This window comes from Hypomesus nipponensis, chromosome 18, assembly GCF_054491055.1.
Source record: "Hypomesus nipponensis isolate SF chromosome 18, ASM5449105v1, whole genome shotgun sequence".
In the NCBI taxonomy this organism is placed as follows: Eukaryota; Metazoa; Chordata; class Actinopteri; order Osmeriformes; family Osmeridae; genus Hypomesus; species Hypomesus nipponensis.
This window is the reverse complement of record NC_140378.1, coordinates 11163725-11186097: the sequence shown is the minus strand read 5'-3', so window position 1 is coordinate 11186097 and position 22373 is coordinate 11163725. Positions and strand designations below refer to the sequence as shown.

General features: G+C 42.9%; 2 protein-coding genes across 2 annotated transcripts; both read right to left on the bottom strand.

The window, feature by feature from the left end:
- Window positions 1–605: 605 nt before the first annotated feature.
- ddx23 (DEAD (Asp-Glu-Ala-Asp) box polypeptide 23) lies at window positions 606–5929 on the bottom strand. The gene is made up of 17 exons (XM_084679998.1): window positions 5787–5929; window positions 5072–5238; window positions 4881–4982; window positions 4680–4773; window positions 4530–4595; window positions 4283–4421; window positions 4023–4156; window positions 3810–3922; window positions 3584–3727; window positions 3165–3390; window positions 2898–3043; window positions 2538–2715; window positions 2205–2447; window positions 1960–2111; window positions 1609–1717; window positions 1312–1486; window positions 606–1226 (listed from the first exon to the last, which is right to left on the bottom strand). The coding sequence occupies exons 2-17, from the start codon at window positions 5236–5238 to the stop codon at window positions 1003–1005; spliced, it is 2412 nt and encodes an 803-aa protein (XP_084536124.1). The 5' UTR covers window positions 5787–5929; the 3' UTR covers window positions 606–1002.
- Window positions 5930–11719: 5790 nt separating this feature from the next.
- Window positions 11720–20273, bottom strand: LOC146252086 (rho-related GTP-binding protein Rho6-like). Its single transcript, XM_084681002.1, has 5 exons — window positions 19494–20273; window positions 19201–19288; window positions 14845–14954; window positions 14613–14747; window positions 11720–14156 (listed from the first exon to the last, which is right to left on the bottom strand). The coding sequence occupies exons 1-5, from the start codon at window positions 19611–19613 to the stop codon at window positions 13911–13913; spliced, it is 699 nt and encodes a 232-aa protein (XP_084537128.1). The 5' UTR covers window positions 19614–20273; the 3' UTR covers window positions 11720–13910.
- Between the last annotated feature and the right edge of the window lie 2100 nt (window positions 20274–22373).

The following is a 22373-nucleotide window of genomic DNA, read 5'->3' as shown; positions in this document are numbered from 1 at the left end:
TGCTTTAGAATATCTTATAACAAGTGGCAGAAAAACACCTTTATAACATAAAGAAATGAGTGACTTGTTAAAATGCAGCCTTGCATGTTTTAGTTCCCTGTTTTAACTGTACTTTGGCAAGATGTTTTTTAAAGCGGACCAACATATAAATTGATACGTTTTTTCCAATTTATGAAGCACAATTTTTACAAGGGTTACACTTTAATGTCCTCTTGTCTCTCCTGTATGCAATACTAACCCTAACATTGAAGACGCCTTAGACCATTTGGACTTCCTCTTTTGTGTAAGTAGATAAAAAAAATTGCACTAATATTTTTTTTTGATGGTTGCTCTGTAATGCAATAACTGCACTAAATATAACCATGTGTCGACCGAACTCAATCATAGCGTGCTAGCGTGATCCAACACGCCCCTTTCCCACATCGATTTCTGAAGAAAACAAAAATGGAAAAAGTGAAAATTTCTTGCCTGATGCTGTATAGAATGCTTTCTATATGAACATAGAATTACAATGCTAAGCAAAATACAACTAAGTTAAATAAACATGACATTTTATGTACTTTTAACACTGCTGTCTCTTTATGAAAATCAACACTTTACACCAATTTATACCATTAGACCGTTGTTTAATTCACTTAAAACTGCTATCAGTGTAGCATCTTGCATTGTAATCAATTCACATCTATCTGACTGAAGAAAAAAAAACAAGGAATAGAATGCATTGGTCTCTTTACACAGTTTCAATGTGTCCAAATACAAACAAGACAAAATGAGAATACACAAAGGCTTTTATGAAGCCACATATTCCTGCAGAAGGACATATCTAATCGTGTTGTGTATTTCTGCAAAGCAAGCTAGCGCATAGCCATAAAAAGTATTTCCACAAACAGACTAGGTGGCAAATATGTATAAAGAGATCCAGAGACATGATATCTGACTGGAACCCCAGTGAGCAGTCTGTGTGACCCGTCCAGGGCTTGTGGGATAACATGGACTGGCAGGTCAGGCAAAGATGGTCTCCTCACGTCTCTTCTTGGTGAGGATGGTGCCAGGCTTATGCTGGGCATCTGGGTGGTTGGCCAGCTCAGGCGGACAGTTGGACACGGGGCTTTCCAGGATGGCTTGCTTCAGGTCATAGAACACAGTGGAGTCCTCCTTCGTGAGGAAGGTGAGGGCCATACCACTCTTCCCAGCACGACCAGTACGACCAATACGATGGATGTAGTCTGGTGGACAAGACAGACAGGGTTAGGATCCCAACAGTCAGGACAGAATGATACTTTACCGTGTGCGTGTCCCTGTGTACCGTACCTTCAATGTTCTTGGCCATGTCATAGTTAAGCACCATGGAGACGTCGTGGATGTCGATACCTCGCCCCGCCACATCGGTGGCCACCAGGATGTCCTTGGCTCCAGCCTTGAGGTTGGACAGAGCAAACTCTCGCTGCTCCTGGCCCTTGCCGCCGTGCAACGTGCAAGCATTGTACTGAGAGGGAGATGGAGGGGAGAGAGAGAGTTGAAATGAACATGTTTTCAGCTTCCCAGTCAAACAATTGACCCATGTGACACATCCACATGACCCGCCTCATACTGGAGATGGCTCCTTACCCCCATCTTCTCCAGAGACTTGGCCAGCACGTCACAGCCCTTCTTCTGGTTGACAAAGATGATGATGGGCGGCTCAAAGCCACGTGCCAAAACATCCAGAAGCCTCTTCCTGTAATATAGAAGACCAGAGAAGGAATAAGACAACGGTACTCATTCATTTTGGGCTATTGTGTTTTATACAACAGTTGGTTCTGACCCAGTAGTTTGATAGGACAAGATGCTTTCCATGATAACAGCACTGGGTCTTTCAACTATAGTCTCACTTCTGCTTTAATTAACGGCTTTATCCATCTAGTTACACTGTAACAAACTAAGATGACCATGAACCATAAATGGAAGCATGTGTGTTACCTCTTCTCTCCCTCTGACATGAGCAGGACCTTCTGTTCCACTCTCTCGTGGGGTTTGCCTGCAGAGCCGATGTAGACCACCGCAGGGCGCCGCAGATAGCTTCTGGCCAGCCGCTCCACAGCAGCGGGCATGGTGGCTGTGAACATGACCGTCTGACAAACACAGACAGGGTGAAGGGACCGTTACCATGTCACATCACACAAGGTGGTGGGGTGGGTGTGAGAACGTGTATTTAAGTCCCATACCTGTCTATACTTGTGTTTTCCAGACTCAAAGTTCAACAGCATCTTCTCAGGGTCCTCAGCCTCGTCTGTGTCTGGTTTCTGATTGGTCACTGGGATGTATTCCAGAATCTTTTGGACGTCCGGCTCGAAGCCCATGTCAATCATGCGGTCAGCCTCGTCCAGTACCACATAGGTACAACGCCCCAGGACCAGGTAGCGATTCTCCAACACGTCGATCAGTCGACCAGGAGTGGCAATTACAATCTGTCAGAAGCACAACCACATACTCATCTACCCTGCTTTAAGATGGGTTTTCAGTTGCTGTGTGTAAGTGTGCTTGTCCCTTAGTCTGACCTCACAGCCCATGCGGAGGCGGAAGCCCTGGTCCTCTCTGGAAATGCCTCCAATCACGGCCACAGTGCGGATCCCCAAGGGTTTCCCAAACTTGAGGGTCTCCTCCTCGATCTGCTGGGCCAACTCACGGGTGGGTGCCAGGATCACAGCGTATGGCCCCTGATCTGAGTCCTCAATCCTACACAGAGGCAGGGTGGAGTAGAAAGGATGTGAGGGGGAGAGGGTGTGTAGGATTACATGATTTCACATCGACAGTATAGAGTGAGAGCGGATACAGATGGAGAGCGAGACCGAGAGAGTCCACCACTGACCCCACCAGTCATACACTGAGTGAGAGACTCACTACAGAAAATATCTTACCGGTCAATCTTGGGCAGGGTAGTGATCCAGACCAGCAGAGGGATGAGGAAGGCAGCCGTTTTACCGCTACCCGTCTCGGCCACGCCGATGATGTCACGATTCTGTAAGCCAATAGGAATGGCTTGTCTCTGGATAGGTGTGGGTTCCTAGGTAAAAATAAGACAAGTGTTAGACATGAGTTTACGCAACTAAAAGAAAACAACATGCACAGGGTTTTATGACTGTTGAACACACTGTGTGTGTGTGGGGGCGGGGGAGTGTCCTGACCTTGTAACCACAGCTATCGATGACTTCAATGATGTGTGGGGGCATGGTGTACTCTTTCCAGTTCCTGATGGGGTTGGGGATCTTGCCTCCCTTGGTGGTGATGCTGTAGTCCTCCCTAAAGATTCGCCAGTCCCTGTCTGTCATCTCCTCCAGCTTCTTCTGAGACCAGTGTCTGTCGTCCCACCTCTGCTTGGCCTCCTTCTTACGGACCTTCTTCAGCCTCACCCTGGAGAGAGGGGCAGACTTTCAGTCAAGTGCCAGGTACCACTGCCAGCCTCATTAGGAAACATTTCATTGACCAGCCATGTATGTCAATGAGTCCTTTCAACACCAAGATGTTTACAGAGTTTAACTGTCAAATACCAATGTGTGTACATGTATGAATGAGCATGGTGTTTAGAATGTGTGAGAGGACTCACTCCTCCTGCTCCTTCTCCTCCAGTGTACGTCTCTTTTCCATCAGGTCACCATAGAAATGTGACTGGTCTCTCTTCTGCTGCTTCAGGTCGATGCCAGCGATGAAGCCCCGCCCATACAACTGCACATGGTGCTTCTCTTTGTAACTGAAAGAGGATTAGAGGGTCATCATCCGAAGCTGGATGGGATGTTGTGTGTGTGTGTGTGTGTGTGTGTCATCTGGCTCACATGGGGTTGTAGTCGGTCGACGTGTCTTCCGAAGCGTCCCACTCAAAGACAAACTTCCTGTCATTCAAGTGGCGTGTCCGCCGACGCTTCTTCATACCGCCGAGATACCGCTCCTGAGGAGACAGCCAGACACAATCTGATCAATCAACCAACCTATCAGCCTGATCACACCCCTCCAACAAACCAATCAGCTTTCTGCGGTTAAAGGCCAACCTTGATGGCCTGGAGCTCCTTGCCCTTGTCCTTCTCCTCTCTGATCTTCTGTCGGCCGTCATCTTCCTCGTTCCCATTGTTCTCTCGTTCCATCCGCTCCCTCCGCTCGCGTCTGTCCCTCTCCTGGGGGTCCTCTGTGAGACAGGAACGTGCAGTGAGAGGAACGCACTATTCCTGAACGGTGAGCACCCCGAACAGTAGTGGGAGACACCTCCACATGGGAGTCTCAACTGAGGCCTACTCTGCATCCTTGTGCTCACCCATCATCTTCCTCCCTATGTCCTGGAACACCCTCCTCTTTTTCCTGTCCTCCTCGATCATCCTCCGCTTGTCCTCCATCTGCAGCTCTCTCCGTTTCAGAGCCTCTGCTTCCCGCTCAGCCTTAGACAGGAACTTGGGCTGAGAGGCAGTGAGGGAGAAAAGTTAAGTGAGTGTGCCAAGTAAGTTGCATTGTCTATTCACCCAAACACAGAAAAGCACTAGCTCAAATAAGTAATTTGATATCACCTTCGCCTCAGCTTCCTCCTCTGCCTTTTTCTTGGCCAGAAGCTCCTCCAAAGACAATGGCTGGACCTAGAGAGAGAGGTACTGGTACTTAGAAATCCATCACTGTGTTGTCCTTAACCGTGTTTACAAAGACTGGAAAACAACTCCTACTTTCTCTTTCTTCTTTTTGTCATCTTCTTCATCATCCTCTTTTTTAAGATCCTTTTCCCTCTTCAGCCTCTCCTTTGATTTGGGGGACACACTTCTGTAAATAAGGGAAACCTGTCTTGAATGAACATCTAAAAACATTGTTTTCTTACATATGAAACCATTACATGTTTCAAATAAAAACCTTCTTTGACAACCACAAACCTTGATTTCTTGCTGCGGTCACGCCGATGACTGTCTTTATCTCTGTCCTTGCGGCCCCTGTCTCGGTCCTTGTCCCTATCCTTATCTTTCGGCCGGCGATCTCTGCAGCATAGATGGAAGTTGAAGAGTTAACCATATTTACATTCACTAAACATATACTTAGCCAGTCAGTTTCATGAAACACATCGGACCTCTCTGCAGATTTGGAGCGATTTCGGTCACGGGATCTCTGACGCGGTTTTCTGTCCTTGGAAGGAGAGCCTTTGCGTTCACCCTCCCGTGAGCGGCTCGGTTTGCGTTCTCGTTCCTTGACCCCCACAGTCTCTGCATCCTTCTTTTCAGCTGGATCACCAGCCATCTATGAAAAAGTGAGTGGCAGGCAATGGTATGTTTTCTATCACCGTGGCATAGCATAAAGCGCTTGGAATTTAATACCAACTTCATATACAACTAACTAACGCCACATAATTGGACCTGAGTAACGCACTTTTTTTACGGTCAGCTACAATCACAAACGTTGTCAACAAAGTGCCTTCAAATAGTATTTCCCTTTGTTGACAACGTTTGTGACTCTAGCTGACTGTAAATGAATGAATAAACAATACATTCATTGTTTCGTGTATTGTTAATGTATTAAACAATGAAACAAGTAAATTAGCTAAGCTAACAAGTTTGCACAAGCTAGCTATAGCAGTACCACCACACTCATAGGCTAACTACTTGTCTGTGTAGCAGACCGCGATTCACCAACTAGCATTGCTGGCTAGCTAGACCTAACTCACTAAAAAGATGCTTAAAAGCTTGTTATTTGTGCAGTGATTTTGTATATTGTTGCTGCAAAAAACATATTTCAATAACGTAATAGGGGAATGATTGTAAAAATGCACAAATAGCGTAAATACGAACCTTAGAACTTTAAAACCAGGCCCCTGCGATTTGGAGTCGTTTCACCAACGCAAAGACACAGCACGATATTGAAATCCCGAGCGTACTTCTAGGAATTGTAGTGCACACCGGACTTTAGACAGTGAACTTCAATAGGATACAAAACTACACATCCCATGCAGTGTATGCAGTGTGCACATTAGGACCCACAATGTTTTGTACATGGCTACCCAAGTGCCCGTTTAATAATATTTTTGAGAAGCCATGTTTTTAGGATGTGCACAATTCAGTCACAAGGTGGCACACTTGTAATGACTTTTTAACACTGCAATCAACTGTAGTCGGCCAAGGATACTGAGCGTACACAGGGGCGCCTTAAAGGGGAATTGAAAAACTAATAGAAATGATAAACTTTTTATTTTCTTTTTTTCATGTGGCCCTAAATTCCTGGCAACGCCCCTGACTGTAGACACTGGCATAGAGGCAGCACACACCCCAAAATACAATTCTCAATTTTTGCAGCCAACTATGCTCATTTGTACAAAGTGCTTTTTGCAGTTGAAAAACGCATATTTCTGGTGCTCATATATATATGAATTAAAATAAATATTGCTTCTTGTTTAGTAACTTCTTTTGATAATAAAAAATCCAGCTGTCAGTGGGGAAGAGTTATTTTGCCTTTGCAAACTGTGTCAGCAGCCTCTCGATCAACTGTGAAGCATGAACAATGGCACACTTGGCACAAAAATACCTTGAAAGAAGTGTCAATTCCTATTTCCTATTTGTGTGGGTACTGGTACACATAACCAGTCTAACCTAGATATTTGTTCTTTAGAGCATGTTGTTCCGTTAACACCTTGTCCTTGTAAAGGACAAGCAGGTACCCAACTCAATTTTGCAAGGCAATATTTGATCAGCACCATATGGCTTCAGAGAGTTTGCTGCAGTTGCTTTGTTATAAGAGCCAGTTCTTGCACCCAACCCTCCGATTTGTCCTTGATGTTGTTGTCCCCACTTTTCTCTTCAGTGCTGCAAGCCGAGTTAAGACGTGCCCACTTCTCCCCATCTCGCTAAAAGCCACCAATCCCTTACTATCTGTGCAGTAGTCAGCAGATTCTATAAGGGAATCAATCTCTCTGTGATTGAGTGTAGTTTTACCTGGGTAATCTGATTAAAGGACAAATTGCTTTTTTCTGCCATTTGGAGCAGGACCACAGCCCCCCTCAGAGAAGAGAGAACCTAGCATCTTAAAACACACAAACATACAGAGTGAGAGAGACAGGTCTTATCGTTGTACTGTTGCTATAGCTACCCTGCTTCTGCCGCAAAAGGAATGATCTGTTACAAAAACTCAAACAGATACATGGCCTCAGCTAACCGTCTAGAAGAGGATTTCCAATTGGTCATTTCGTTGTGTTTTATTGTTGCTGTCTGTTTGCTTTAGGTAAAGTATGGCGTGAAAACAAAGTATGGCCCTGGCTTGCTTTGTGATCAGCCTGTCAATATCAAACCACTCCCCCATGTATGTGTGTTTAATCATGTGTAATGACTGTTTCATACTGTAGTCACTGCACTTCATGAAGCTAGGTAGCTAGTTTACCAACAGTGCACTGAAGACCATTAGTTGTGTCCAATAGCAAGATAGAAGCCGGAGTTGACAATTCCTAGACAATGGTAAGAGAGTAATAAGTGACTTTCTATGATCTTGCATCACTGGTGGGCACTGACCTAATTAGTTCATATACATATTACACCCAGCAAGCTCAACTATCCTTAGGATTATACAAGGTTTCAGGGCTGCACAGTGAGTTGGTTAAATAGGACAGTCAGAAGTCCTGGATAGCCATTTGTGAATAATTTGTACTTAACAATTAACAATTAAATTCTGCACATGCTATTTATCGACAGCACAATTGTTTGTGATGGTGAACTACATATTTAATTTAATTTTAAATATTTATATACTTTTTCCATCATCTTGAGTCAATAATGGAGCCAATTATAATATTATTTATGGATTACTTCTCCACAAACCATTACGATTCTTCCGGTCTTAACTAAGCCTTACTTAAGCAGTAGCGTTACCTGACCTTCAAACAAAATGTGCTTCAGATGTACAAAATCAGCACTCTGCCCCAACAAGAATATCCATTGGATCCCCTACCCCCAACACCCCATGTGCCATGACCCCATCCCCCACACCTCAACCAAATCATGCCAAGCACTGATGCCAGGCTTGGTTGCCTAATTACACAGCTTAGTAGCAATCACTGTTTACAAGCCCTCAGGGTATGCCAGAGTGGTAAGGAGGATAAGGTGGTAAGATAAGAGAGCACAGAATTACTAATTGGGGTCTCCATGGTAGAACAGAAGGGCCTGGGTGAAGGTTGCTTGAGGGGTTGGTGAACAAGGGAGTCTGGGAACCTCTGACATTCTTATAGGAGGACATAGCTTTCCAGCAGGCCTGAGTTGAGGGCAAGTATGCGTAAGAGCACAGGAGTAGTGCTCATCTCTGCACATGGAAAAAAATATATGCAAAGCACACACCATAATTCTAAGTGTTCAAAAGACAAAAACACACACTGACACATGGAAAAACAAATGCAACCCCCCCCCTGACCACATTTATACATAATATTTAAATGAATCAAAATTAGGAAAAATATATTTAACACAAAGAAAACTGACTGAATGGTGAAGTTTGCAGTTGCATTATACATTATAATGCATAATCTATGCCATCTAGTAGCAATTTGTTTTGACTATGAACACATTAAATATGCTAATATTGTTTGATATGGTTTATGTTTTGTTTTTATCCTGGGGCTGCAGGCCTTGGCGTCTGCTGTCTGGGGGAGGCAATGTGCTTCACTGGGCAGCCAAACGCACATACATCCATACAGAGGGATGCAAATGGTCTGAACACAACTGACAGTTTTAGGCAAAGAAATCAAGTGAAGAATAAATAACCGTCACAGAAGAATGAGTCAAAAACAATCCTTTGGCTCTTTTGGACAGGCCAGAGGTATTATCTTGTTACAAACCAACCAGCATATGAAAAAGGAGAAACACACAATTTTTTAGACATAAACAAGCAAACAAAAACAGACACAAAAGAACGGACACACACACACAAACAGACAGAAGAGATGGTAACACTAAGTTGAGATGAAAACCTAGGCAGACAGACGCTCTGAGGGTACAGACACTATGTCAGTTCACTCTCCTCGCTCCACTGAGCCTGTTTCATAGAGCCCCATTTCTTGTACCAAGAGACAAGAGTTATGGCAATTGTCACAGTGGCCAAAACAGCACTCTGTCTGAGGTGTTTCATCACAGACTGGGTGCAGATAGCTCATCAGTAATCATTCAGCAGAACTCTGCACCCCCTCACCCTGACACCCCCACCTCACTCTCCTGTTGTCGCAGTGCCACGTCTGAGAAAGGCTGTGTATGTGTGTCATGTCTGATGAATTGTGTGCTTGTTTGGTAATGATGATGGCTGAACTGATCATTACTACCAAACTCCACAAAAGGGTCTGAGCTTATCAGGGTAGAACTATTCTTCCAAATTAAATCTTTTTGCATCAAAGTTCCTTTGCCTGTGGCCCCACCCTGGCCACTTACACATATTTTCCTATTGTCTATCTATTTTAATAATGAAGAAAAATGACTGCATCTATTTTAAAGGGGCAGGCTTCAAGACTTAATAAAAGTGTAATGTCCAAGGTCTTGGATTTTCTTTAGTCTATTCAAAGTTTGGAAAGTCTGAATGCACGAATTCTAAGGTAAATGGTTGACTGTATGTGTTTTTAATATTTTTCTGTATGCACAGCACAGTCAGATACATAATGTGAAAACAAAGTAATTATTTGTTTAAATTACATGAACAGTACCATGACATCCTACTCCTGGGTAGGGCAGACAAGTACATCCAGAGCTGTACCATACATCACACCATCAGACCCATGCGGCAGAAGTATTTCCTGGAGCAGACATGGCTGACTGGCTAATAGATTCATGGGCCTGGGCAGATGTTTGCCTTCTTTTCCAGACTCCTGGCATATGTTTGTGAGTTCTGCTGGCATACATAGGCAGGCAGGTAGACAGTGAGAACAACATACCACCTGCTATTCATATTAGCAAATTACCTAGAGAAACTCAGCTCTGCTAGGAGGACTCTTAGGCTGAAGTGTACAAGAGATATAGATGTTGCGGTAAGGGAAGTAAGTGTTCCCACTTCTGTTAGTCTTCTGGTCGCTGTCTGTCTGTATCAGGCACCCCCTCAGGCACCACCCCAACCCAGATGTGCTCTGGACACGTGCTCTTATTGCTCTTGTAGAAGTCTCTTATTGTACCCTATTGCTGTGAAAGTACCAGTGTAGAGGATCTGTGTGTGGGTTTCTGTGAAGTAAAATGAGATATCTTTTGTCTGCAATCTTGGTAGTACCAAACATAAACCTACCCTAACCTTGTATCAGAGCTGTGCATACATCTAAATGCAGACAGGAAAACATAGATGGAGATAAAAATTGTTAAAGATCCAAATACAAAAGGTAAAACTATGATGACATAAAGTGTAGGCTGAGATAGAAGAAATAGGGGAGGGGGGGTGCATGATGGATGAAAAAAAAAATGCAGAAGGATAAAGAGACAGAGCTATTCATTGGTCAGAGCTATCCAAAGATGCTTGGATGCTTCTGCTGTGGGCTCTAACCACAGGGTACATGACTGAAATACCCGGCCGTGCCCCTCAAGCATTACCCATTGGAATAATGTGTGGTGTTTGTGTGTGTGTGTGTGAGAGAGAGAGAGAGAGAGAGAGAGAGAGAGAGAGAGAGAGAGAGAGAGAGAGAGAGAGAGAGAGAGAGAGAGAGAGAGAGAGAGAGAGAGAGAGAGAGAGAGAGAGAGAGAGAGAGAGAGAGAGAGAGAGAGAGAGAGAGAGAGAGAGAGAGAGAGAGAGAGAGAGAGAGAGAGAGAGAGAGAGAGAGAGAGAGAGAGAGAGAGAGAGAGAGAGAGAGAGAGAGGGCAGGCAGGCAGGCGGACAGAGAGTACTGCATCCCTGGACTATGCTCATGCCTCACTGCTATATTGTTGTTGTGACATCATGACAGCAATCAAAAATCTTAATCTAATTATTATTTGATTTTAATGCTATACCTGATTTTTATTGAGAATGAAACACTATAAAGGGGGGCAGTAAAGATTCTTGGAAGCACTATGTGACCTGACCATTACATAATATTCTGCTGTTACATCAGTCTCTTGGTGAATGAATAACAGAAACATCAGTCCTCCAGAAAACCTAACAGTGACCAGTGGCCAGCCCAAACATTTCTCTGTAACTCTATATATCTTCAATCTGGAATCCAATTTCATACAGAAACATGTTACTGCTTGTTTCAGTGGTTAGTCCTATGTAGATTGCTATGGTTAAAGCTTAAGAGTTCCCTTTGAAATAGAAGAAACTGTAAGAATAATTCATATAATTATAACTTTCTGTCCTGTGCTCATGCTGCTTTTTATTCTAAATGTTAAGACTTAGGCATTCAACTAGGCCTACAGCATAGTCTTCAATTGCATTAATCATGACTGGCACATTTGTAATATGTTATCAGCCATGCCAATCAATTCTAGTTTTTATTCAAAACAACATTAGCAAAGCAAACAAAAGCTGACAACACAATAACATTAACCCTTAACACAATAGCATTAACAAAAGATAATTGGAAAAAACAAATGTACAATGTACAAAACTTCAGCATTAAGTGACAACACAAAAGCATTATTCCACTTGAGTTTAAATGTTTCAAACGTTTTGTGTTTGTCAATGCTTTTGTGCTGTTATTGCTGTGTTGTCGTTTGATGCTTTTTGTCAATTTTATATTTTTGTGGGCTTACTACAGAATGTGAATCTGTGACATGTGTTGTGAGTCTCCAAGTATAAAAAGGCAGAAAAGTAATGTATCTGAAGAACAGATACATTATCTTTATTCAGATTAATTAACAAGAAATTAAAAGGATGGTTAAAAGCACAGGCCTTCAACATAGTTTAGGGCAAGGCTTTAGCCTACTGCACATACATCAAATAAAATTAAGAGTGATACAGTATTGACTAAATTAAGCAAACACTTATAGGAAACTGTAAAACACGCCAGGAACAATAATATTAAGTAATCTTGACACCAACTTCCTTGTATAATCCTTTGGAGTTCAACAACCATCTCAACAAAGAAATATCTACAACCATAGAAAGTCTGTCCACAGCAAAAAAACGAGATTCCTGTGACATGATCTCTCAGTCAAATGGACTATGTCTTAACAGCTCAGGCAGATGTAAGGTCATGCTACGCACTACTAATGATTATGTTGTTTCCAAAAGGTCCAAAACTGCCACCACCAGTTTGGGGATGATTCTAGTTTGTTATCCGTCCAGCCATTAGCATGGAGAGAGATGCTACAAAATGAAAAGTGAAGCTCCCTGCTAGAGAGCCATCCTTCTCTCTCAGACACAGGAACCATGGCATCCCAGTCACCAGGACTCAGCTCTTGCCCTGCTCATGGTGTTGCTAGGCAACACATGAAATTCCAGTGTTCTGTATGGCAAGGAACTCTGAGCCTCTGTGCAAACCTACAAATCACTCATTCTCAATTAGTCAGCTGATGGCAGCCCCTAAAACCAGATTACTTCAGAAAATTCAATAAGGACCTCAACAAAGATAACAAAAAATACTTTTAAGAAGGGTATTTCTGAAAACAGAAATAATCACAAAAGACTTGAAAATATAAGTGAGAAAATTTTAAAATAACTTTCTACATACAGGACCAGCCTGTTTGTTCATTTGCATTCAAACCCACCTCCCATCTCATGATCCAGACACCCACAAGAACACTCAGTTGAAAGAGACACCTTCTTTTTTAAAGGCAACTAGCCAGACTATTGGAATGAAGAACCCCAGATGGACTGTCACCCTTGCCACAGGAGGAGGACCTAGACTTAGCTGATCCCAGGCACAATTCAGCTTGTTTAGGCATCATGGTTACTTGACTTAACTTTCAATGTTACAAATAAAAGCTCAAGGTTTATGTAACCACAAGTCAGAAGATTTTAGAAAGAGAAATGATCCAAATGCTAACATTAGCCAGGGGTCTTTCTGCTTTTGGCATTTCACAATAAACAGATGGACATGAAAGGGCTGATGTGAAATCAAGATTTCTTAATATATTTCCTCAAGAGAACAAGTAATGCTGCTGTCCATAGAGCAGCATTTACTGCATCATGAGAGAAATAATAATAAACAGCACATTCTAGAACCTCTCAATCAATACCTGAGGTAATAACGGGGATACAGAAGAGAGGCAATTAGAACTGAGATGGATGGCAACTCATAAAAGGGGAGGAAGGGTGACAAAAAACAAATCCCCGCATCCTTTATATGGCTCTCCGTCTTATCTGTCACAGCATGCCCTCCCGAGACTGCTGGTGGCCCTTGTGAGTGAGGAGTCACATTGCACTGCTTCCGTCCTGGTTGTACTTCCTCATTCCCACAGCTTCTACTGAAGACACTGCTTGCCATATCCCTCCCCCATACCCCACTGTCCTTTACAAAGGTACTTTTTTGGATGTAGTACTGCTGAGGTTATGGTTCCTCCATATATGGAGTCTAAGGACCTACACTACGGCCCCTCTTTTTCAGTCTTCTTTACCACATGACTGTAGGTGTCCATCTGAGCCTTTCAGAAGATATCACGTTTTATATTAACATTAAGTAAGATGGAGATGGATAGGAGAAAGCACACACCACTGCATTCTGAAAACGTCTCATCAACGTAATGTAATCAAATGCAGTGTTTACAACCACCTTCGGAGAAGAAAGGGTAGAGAAACTGAGCATCAATCACACTCAGGCTTACTAATATTTATGTTGGAACGTGGGTGGGGTGAGGATCATGTGGCAGTGTGAAGCTACAGTAAAAACATGACCACATGGGGGTTCATCAGCGAGGGTAGGCAGGATGTGGTGGAGGAGAGAGGGGTCCAGAGAAAAGGTTGTCATGCCCTACATCCCCTCATCTCCAAGCATCCAGTACCCTCCAGTCAACAGAACCAGTCAATGGAATACCTCTCCCCAGCAGCCATCTTATTCACATGATGGAGCAGCTTTTGGCCTTATCCTTGTTGAAGGTGGAGGAGAGCAACTCTGACTTGCTGGGAAGGTGGAGGAGCCTCTTGGAGAGGCGTCTGGTGGGGCTAGGTTTGGATGAGGGCTGCAGCTTGTTGAGGCAGGCCAAGGCTGCTGTGCGGAATACACTGTTGATGCTCTTCTCTGAGGTGAAAGCTGAGCACTCCAGGTAGGCCTCCGCTCCCAACTGCTTAGCCATGGATGAACCCTGCAACCAGGTTGACAAAGAGCACACAGTAAGTGGGGCAGGGACAGACAAAGTCAAATATAAGTCAGATATGTCACATCCCTTTATGCGGCCTGTTTGTGGTGGGACCATCTAAACTCCCCTGCATTATGTTCCTTGTACTCTGTTGGTTTGCGATTGTGTTTGCCTTTTCTCCTCATTGTCCGATGTCCCTGTAGCTAGCCCAGGGGAGGCCGAGTAGGCAGGTCAAATGCTCATGGCCTTACATTTTCATCATGCAGGTTTGGACATTGTATAGTACACTAACCTTAAACTCTCTAGGAAGACAAGGAAAAACTCTTTAGAGAGGCGAGAACATTGCTCTCTTATGTGTGTGTATACCACTACCTGTTCTCCACAGTGTCAACTGGTGGATTATGTTATGTTCCTCTACATAGCCCTCGACTATGTTTGGGGTTGTAACAGACAGATAATAACCTGCTCATGGGAGATGGGAGTCTGCTTCTGATTGGACAGCTCCATTAGCGTGCATACGTCTGTGCGCAGGTCTGTCTTACAGCCAATCAGGAGGATGCGTGTGCTGGGGCAGAAATCAAGGATCTCTGTCTTCCACTGAAATGAAAAGCACACACAACTGTCATAGTACTGTCACTGGGCACAATAATCCAATAAAACTATGTTGCTCATAACTCTATGAAAACACCTGTACCTTCTTCAGTGCACTATCCACTGTGTCCGGTCTGCTAATGTCAAAACAAAGAAGAACCGCGTCTGAGTCACTGTAGCAGAGGGGTCGCACATTGTCATAATAAGGAGAGCCTGGAGGGGTGACACAGAGAATAGCATCAGTCTCAACAGCATATTAAAGTGACTGAAGTTCTACCTTTTGTAGACATAATTCACAGCAATGATTAGTACAGGTTGAGGGATCGTGTTATGGAGAGACATTCCGGGGGCACGATAGCTGCAGGGTTGCAGGTGGATAGATGCTTGGTTGCTGTAGTCTACGGTTGGACTTTAACAGGAGAAGGCTTTTTCCACTATCTATCTTTGTGTGTCTGTGGGAGTGTGTCTGTGTGCATGTTTGCATGTGTGTTTGTGTGCATGTGTGCATGTGTGTGTGGTTTGTGCCGGTGCAGTAGTCTGTCCCCCACACAGGCCGCCACCCACTACCCCCTGTGGTAACTACGGCAACAGCCTTGGTAGAAAATGCCTAATTCCAACATTCTATTATAACCCCCTGCGCCACAATTCTCTGCATACACAAGGCATATCCTACCTATTCCTTACCATAAAACCCTCACAGTAAACCGTTTCATTAAACCACATACTTTCCTCTTCAGAGTTCTTTCACTAAACCACATTAAACCACACACAAATACAAATACTTAGTAAAACTACACAATAATTACCACAATCACAATGCATCCTGATCTCTTGCTTAAATCACTGATGAAATATGATAAAGAAAAAAGATGTTTGTATTTTTTAGGTTTCTTTGGTGATACACATCATTCAATTATGAATAAACCTTTAAATCTTTATTTTACACTTCAATTTTACACTTAACACTTTACTTTAAAGTGCTAAAGTTATGTTAGTGTTTCTAATACAATCAGTCACATATACTGTATGCTTGACTTGACCTGTTTCACAGGAAGAGTCCTGTGCTATAAAGAGGCACAGGCAGGATGTCTGTCATCTATTGTACCCCTCCATACAACTTCAGCTCTCACCAAAACAACACCATTTAATTTCCTATTCCTGTCTCTCCAGTCCAAAAGGCAGCCGGAAACTCATTAAATACAAAATAAACAAGGATATAATCTATCAAGAACTTTTTCCTCTGGGATGTTATCACAAAATGCTGTCAGTTTAAAATACCCTATATTTGGATGCCATTATGTTAAATGACAAAGCAAGCATATTTTCTTGTTCAACTAGCAGTTATTGTTCAACCCGGTCTATTGATAACACTAATTTCCTCATCCTCTGAGACAGCAGAAAGAGGATCTAGCTAAGACACAATGACACAATGAAACAACCTCACAAGGCCCAAAACATGATGTTCCCAGCCTAATCTGCATCTGCAATGGTTCATGTTTTATTTGTATTTTTTTTAACAACACTGTAGAAATGTACCTTTTTTCTTAAGTATTGTCCACATGGACACAGGCTTCCCCAGAGTGATGCAATTGTGGAAATAGAGAGATAGATCTGTAGAAAGGAGAGGATGCAGCAACACCTACCTAATACCTCCCACTCACAGCTGTTGACATACAATCACCATCACAAATCAAGCCAAGAAGCTGACCCTACTGGCCTGAGTATCAAAATCTGTTAAAGGCATTTTCCATCCTAAAAAACATCAATAGCAGTGAGGAGTCGAGTCATGTTCAGTTTCTAAGACCCAGTGTCAGATAAACTGTCTCTTTATGAAAGATGGAAAGGACACAGACAAAAATGTATATCGAAGGTTCATTCCGGTGAGATAATGAGATAAGATTATCAGAAAGAGAGAGAGAGAGAGAGAGAGAGAGAGAGAGAGAGAGAGAGAGAGAGAGAGAGAGAGAGAGAGAGAGAGAGAGAGAGAGAGAGAGAGAGAGAGAGAGAGAGAGAGAGAGAGAGAGAGAGAGAGAGAGAGAGAGAGAGGGGGACTGAAAAAAGGATGTACAGTATAGGGATGTGTTTTGTAGGAGATATGAAGGGTAGCTGGAAGACAGAAGGGATGTGGTGTCTCTTAGAATCTGACTGACGCATGAGACACTTAGACATTGACACTGCATGCTAGACTCATTAGTACATAGACATCTTCCTAATGTTGAATGTGTTGTATGTTGCCGCTGTCCTTTCCAACTGTCCCCATCCCAGACTCTCCTTTACCTTGTTCTCACTTGTTCCCTTCTATGTGTTCGCAATTGTCTCCTTGGACTGTCCGTCTGCCTTCTCACTCATTCCTGCTTAACATTTTTGCAGTTTTCTGAAACACAGGAATTAATTGAATGATCGCTTACAAAATGGGGTGAGTAGTAGGGTTTACTTATGTGCATTCTCAACCCCGAAACCTCTGACTGACACCTTACACCCTAAACCTCACCCAAGTCAATGAAATAAGATTTTACTTCCTTAAAACCTTACTAATAATTCTTACTACCCTCACACTGAATGAAACCCCGCACACAACTGGTAAAATCTACTGCCCCTTATTGTATCCAACTTGTGTGTTTCTGTGAAGTTAAATGAGATATATTTTGTCTGAAATCTTGGCAGTACCAAACATAAACCTACCCTAACCTTGTATCAGAGCTGTACATACATCTAAATGCAGACAGGAAGACACAGAGAGATAAAAATAGTTAAAGATCCAAATACTAAAGGTAAAACTATGATGACAGAATGTGTAGGCTGAGATGGAAGAAATAGGGGAGGGGGGGTGCATGATGGATGATTAAAAAATGCAGAAGGATAAAGAGACAGAGTTAGTCATTGGTCAGAGCTATCCAAAGATGCTTGGATGCTTCTGCTGTGGGCTCTAACCACACGGTACATGACTGAAATACCCGGCCTTGCCCCTCACGCATAACCCATTGGAATAATGTGTGGTGTGTGTGTGTGAGGGAGAGAGAGAGAGAGAGAGAGAGAGAGAGAGAGAGAGAGAGGGAGAGGGAGAGAGAGAGGGAGAGGGAGAGGGAGAGGGAGAGGGAGAGGGAGAGGGAGAGGGAGAGGGAGAGGGAGGGAGAGGGAGAGGGAGAGGGAGAGGGAGAGGGAGAGGGAGAGAGAGAGAGAGAGAGAGAGAGAGAGAGAGAGAGAGAGAGAGAGAGAGAGAGAGAGAGAGAGGGAAAGATTACGTCCATAAAGGATAGAATTCTATCAGACCAAGACGTCAAAGAGCCAGATAAAAAGCTTTAAAAGTTAGGGATGGATAGCTGGAGGAATGCTTGAAGGACGATGAAAAGGGAATGATGATGAAATGGGAATGATTTAGATGCCAGTATAGAGTGGTAACCTCCTGACAATTGAGGTCATTAATAACTTACAAAGAAACTTGTATTGTAATCACTTAAGTTGTGTCTTATTCCTTAATACTTGTAAAACATGAGCTGCAAAAATCAAGCTCTGCAAAAACATTATGTTTCATGAGATCCTTATGTAAGTCCATCTCTAGAATGGTCAGTGTGTTTTGTAGACAAACCTACCCTGCAGTGCTTCCAGTTACATAAGGCTTTTTAGCCAAACCACATCACAGGGCCATAGGGGAGGTAATAAATTTATTTTGCTCGATCAGAGGCTTATCTACCCCATGCACATCACACACTAAACACACTCTCTCGATCTCTCTGTCCGAGCCCCCACCCCCCCACACCCCCCCACCCCCAGCAAGCCAACTGGCAAAATTGAACTGAATCCAATTACAGAGTTCTAGCCAAGTACAACTCTAACAGTCCCCTCTGATGTTGATCCCATCGATTATGTTATTTAATGAAAATGGTGTCAGTGGGTACCCACAACTTGCAACTACTAGCAGCTGGATTTCTCTGAATTCATAATGGACCCATCAACAGTTCACAAGATTAATGTAACATGACAGCTGATGTATGTATATGCTTGCGTGTGTACAATAATATGTATTCCAAACAGGAATGCAATATAAGGAGGGGGTACAATGAATGAAAAGGAGATGCAGACAGTTGTTACTTTTATCTGAGATAATTGGGCACTCCTACATCTAAGCATACAGAGCTAGACCACAGAGCAAAGATATATGCTTGAAAACTATTAGGGATTAAGTGATTGCAATCCAACAATCCAACATTCATAAACTCCTACAATAACAGGGCTTAGAAATGTGTGATAGGAAATAAACACACACAATGGGCCTGGGCTCATTTGTTTACCAACTAAGGTTCCACTGAGGGCAGATACCGTGCAGAACATGCCGTTATTAGCGTACTAACTTCAGAACACAACACGGAAACATAGGGAGGTAGAAATTCGATGGGCTTCGGGGGACACTCCATTAAGAGTAGTCTCTTCCAACGGCAAAACCTTTACCCTGCCATCTCACCTGAGGTGTCCCAAAGACTGAGCTCCACGCGCTGGTCCTCAAGCTCAAGACAGGCTGTGTAATTCTCAAACACTGTTGGAACATAGGTCTGAAGAGAAAAAGGATTGCATGACCAAGAAGGCTACAGGTTTTCAGATTATTTTAAATTGAACATTATTATCCAGCTTCGAGTTTAAATCGGTCCATTTTAACAAAAAATAGTTATTTTCCTGGTCAAAAGGAAACAGCTAACGTAAATACAGCTTGTAATATATTTTATTTTGTATTGTGTCAGGTGTACGGTCACAGCCTACCTCCGGATAGCAGTCCTTGGCCAAGACTTGCAACATTGCCGTTTTTCCGCATTGAACGTCTCCAACTAACACAAGTTTACATCTCGCCAAAAAGGGCTGGGTATGTCTCCTCTCCTTCATTGTGAAATTAAAAATAGCCTACGGAATATAAAACTAGACGAATTGACAAGCAAAGGAAACCTGCGACTGTAGGTCCTCGGTCCGTGCGCTCAGAATGATGCTGTTCTCATGTTTCTGCCAACCAGAAGCTTGAGAGGGCTGGAGACCATAAGCTATATACTGCACTCTCAACCAACGAGCGTCTGCCTTGATTGCCCAACAAAGGTTTACACCTTCTTTCTGCACACTGCACAGTTCTTGAGGCCTGATCTCAGGTGTAGCCTTTCTCAAAAGTAGTAGCAGCTTCAGTTAACAACGATTAGGCTACGGTATGTGATAACATAATTCAGGAATAGATTCAGGTTGTTCCGGTGTCGTGCCAAGGCATATCCCCGCCAGGATTTGTATCCCCTAGCCTAGAGTTTAACTGCTGCACTTCGAATTCACCTCTTAAATTGAACAAATAGCGACGTGGAAGACTCGACATTAACAAGTCTGTTATTGTCTGTGTTCTTTTGGTTAGTTTGGTGGACCTTTATGCTTATGTATAGTACATTAGTCCATCTTTTCATCTTTATAAATTTCACCTTGCCCTTCCAATCCTTTTTTTAAGTTTACTGTACAGGTAACAGTTATTTTCTGCTGAGGTACAACACTTCCCAACTTCCGTACATGCACTGACCTTTCAAAATACATGATGGCACCTAGTGTAAATGCTTTAACCAGTCATACAGATCAGCACATTTTGTGGCCACTTACAGCTTTGTGACCTCAATCTATTATTGCGCAACAGACTAGCAGGGCTTCAAACACAGCAGTGACATTATCACCTACTGAGTTAGCCTACTTATCTACTGATGTACTGTCATTTAACCTCAGTCTCTGCATGTGTGGCAGTGGGTACATGAGCAAGTGTGCATACAGTAAGTGTGTAGGCCTATGTTTGTCCCACAGATATGCATAAATGTTGTATATTTAGTAATTACATTATGGGTCATATTATTTTGTAATTGCCGATAACAAAAGAAATTCCAAATGTATTCATGTCATTATCAAAAACACTGCACCAGCTCCTAAAAACATCCTCTGCAACACAAGACCATTTTATTCCATCAGTCGTGCAGTAGTGTATGCACAACTAACAACCAGAAAAATAAATCTCATCCTGTATGCCTTACAGCAATGGAATTTGCATAATTCAAGATACATGCGGGTGAGAGAGTTACATTATGTAAATTAGGCAATGATTAAAGTATTTTCTAGGCACAAGTGCAATCATCAAAAATGTCATAGGGAATATTTATACTATGAATTGCCTTTGAACATATCAGATTGTTGAAGGTGCAATTAAAACATGTTGAAATCCTTAAACCAATTATGTCGTTTCTTAGCATTAAGATGGACAACAGATATTTCAAGTGCCCACAATTTGATGTTCCTCTATAGCTTGGTTGAAACTTTCCTGACCCAGTTTGATGTTTGACTGTTGTGACTTGTTCAAGAAACAAGTGCATTTAGTTGGTGTTTTTATCTACTGGTAGATTTTCAAATCCCTACAGAAGACAAACGTTTCAAATGTAGGTCATAGAAAGCCACTGAAGTTTCAAGGTAATTGTTTAGCACTTAAGAAATCAATGTAATACATAATCAGGCTATTGACTTTATATGTGGGTGTTCAATGTAGTTGAATCAATTACTCTGATACCCATGGCCGGAAGGCTTACGTTTTAAGTACATAATATTAAATTTGCCCAGAGAAATGCAGGGTGTGTCTAACACCTGCTGTTGAATTGGGTTACTCGGTCATAAAAATATGACATTTTCACATTTCAAAGGAGGAAGGAAGCTTTCCTCCTACACCAGTGCCAAGGCTGAGGCAGGAAGTTTTCCAAACAATGGAGTCACACACACCAGTATTTGGCTATGTAGTTCTGTGTCATCAGTCTGAAGGAAGGAAGGAAAGGTCCCACATCACATCATTTACATTAGTTTAGTTTTCATAGTGTAAATGAAACTTGACTTTTTATGTTGGCACCTTAGAATTATGAGGAAAGTAAGAGGACAACAGTCAAAACAGAGAGTATTAACAGATGGGACAGTGTAGCCTTGAGTGTAGCCTCAAGGATGTAGCAGATGTCATTAAATTCCACCCTACTGTAAGTTTACCAAACATTGATTCTTACCTACTCTTGACCTCAACATTAAGTATTAGGGTAGCCAACCTTCCCTTCTGCCCCTTCCTCTTCCCCACCAGAAATGTGTTGCAATGAGACCCATTGTACACACCACCTCCTTAGAGTGAATCACTGGCGTTCTAACAGAAAAAAATAACTAAAAAGTCTACATTATTCTTAACAGAAGCACCCTCACCATTATGGAGAGCAGGGGCGTGTCCAGACATTTTTGATAGGGGTGGCACCAGGGGTGGCCCGCCTCTGACTGGGCATATAGCCAATCATATTTTAAGATATTGGGGTGGCCAATCAGATTTCAGGGGTGGCCCGTGCCACCCTAGGCCACTCCCTGAACACGCCACTGATGGAGAGAGCTCTCACCACTGCACTGTGGAACAAGTATTTGTGAGTGTCCACTCAATTTCTCTGCTCTCAATTTACAGCAGGTTTACTTCAGTCAGGGGAGTCTGAGACTAGATGGCACAACAGAAGCAAAGGAGGCCACACGTCCTGGATTTTTCAAAGGTTCATGGTACATCTAGTCATTTACATTCAGCAGACACTCTTATCCAGGGCAACTTACAGTAAGTACAGGACCTTTCTCCCC

What these genes read in the sequence shown, in the direction of transcription:
- ddx23 (XM_084679998.1), bottom strand. Translation starts at nt 5,238, where the DNA reads ATGGCTGGTGATCCAGCTGAAAAGAAGGATGCAGAGACTGTGGGGGTC. An exon ending in TCGACCGACTACAACCCCAT is followed by an intron (nt 3,728 to 3,809) that starts GTGAGCCAGATG and finishes ATCCTCTTTCAG; the next exon opens with TTACAAAGAGAAGCACCATG. An exon ending in ACCCTGCCCAAGATTGACCG is followed by an intron (nt 2,716 to 2,897) that starts GTAAGATATTTT and finishes GCCTCTGTGTAG; the next exon opens with GATTGAGGACTCAGATCAGG.
- LOC146252086 (XM_084681002.1), bottom strand. Translation starts at nt 19,613, where the DNA reads ATGAAGGAGAGGAGACATACCCAGCCCTTTTTGGCGAGATGTAAACTT. An exon ending in CCAAGGACTGCTATCCGGAG is followed by an intron (nt 19,289 to 19,493) that starts GTAGGCTGTGAC and finishes TTTTCTCTTCAG; the next exon opens with ACCTATGTTCCAACAGTGTT. An exon ending in CTCCCATCTCCCATGAGCAG is followed by an intron (nt 14,157 to 14,612) that starts GTTATTATCTGT and finishes ACCTGGTTGCAG; the next exon opens with GGTTCATCCATGGCTAAGCA.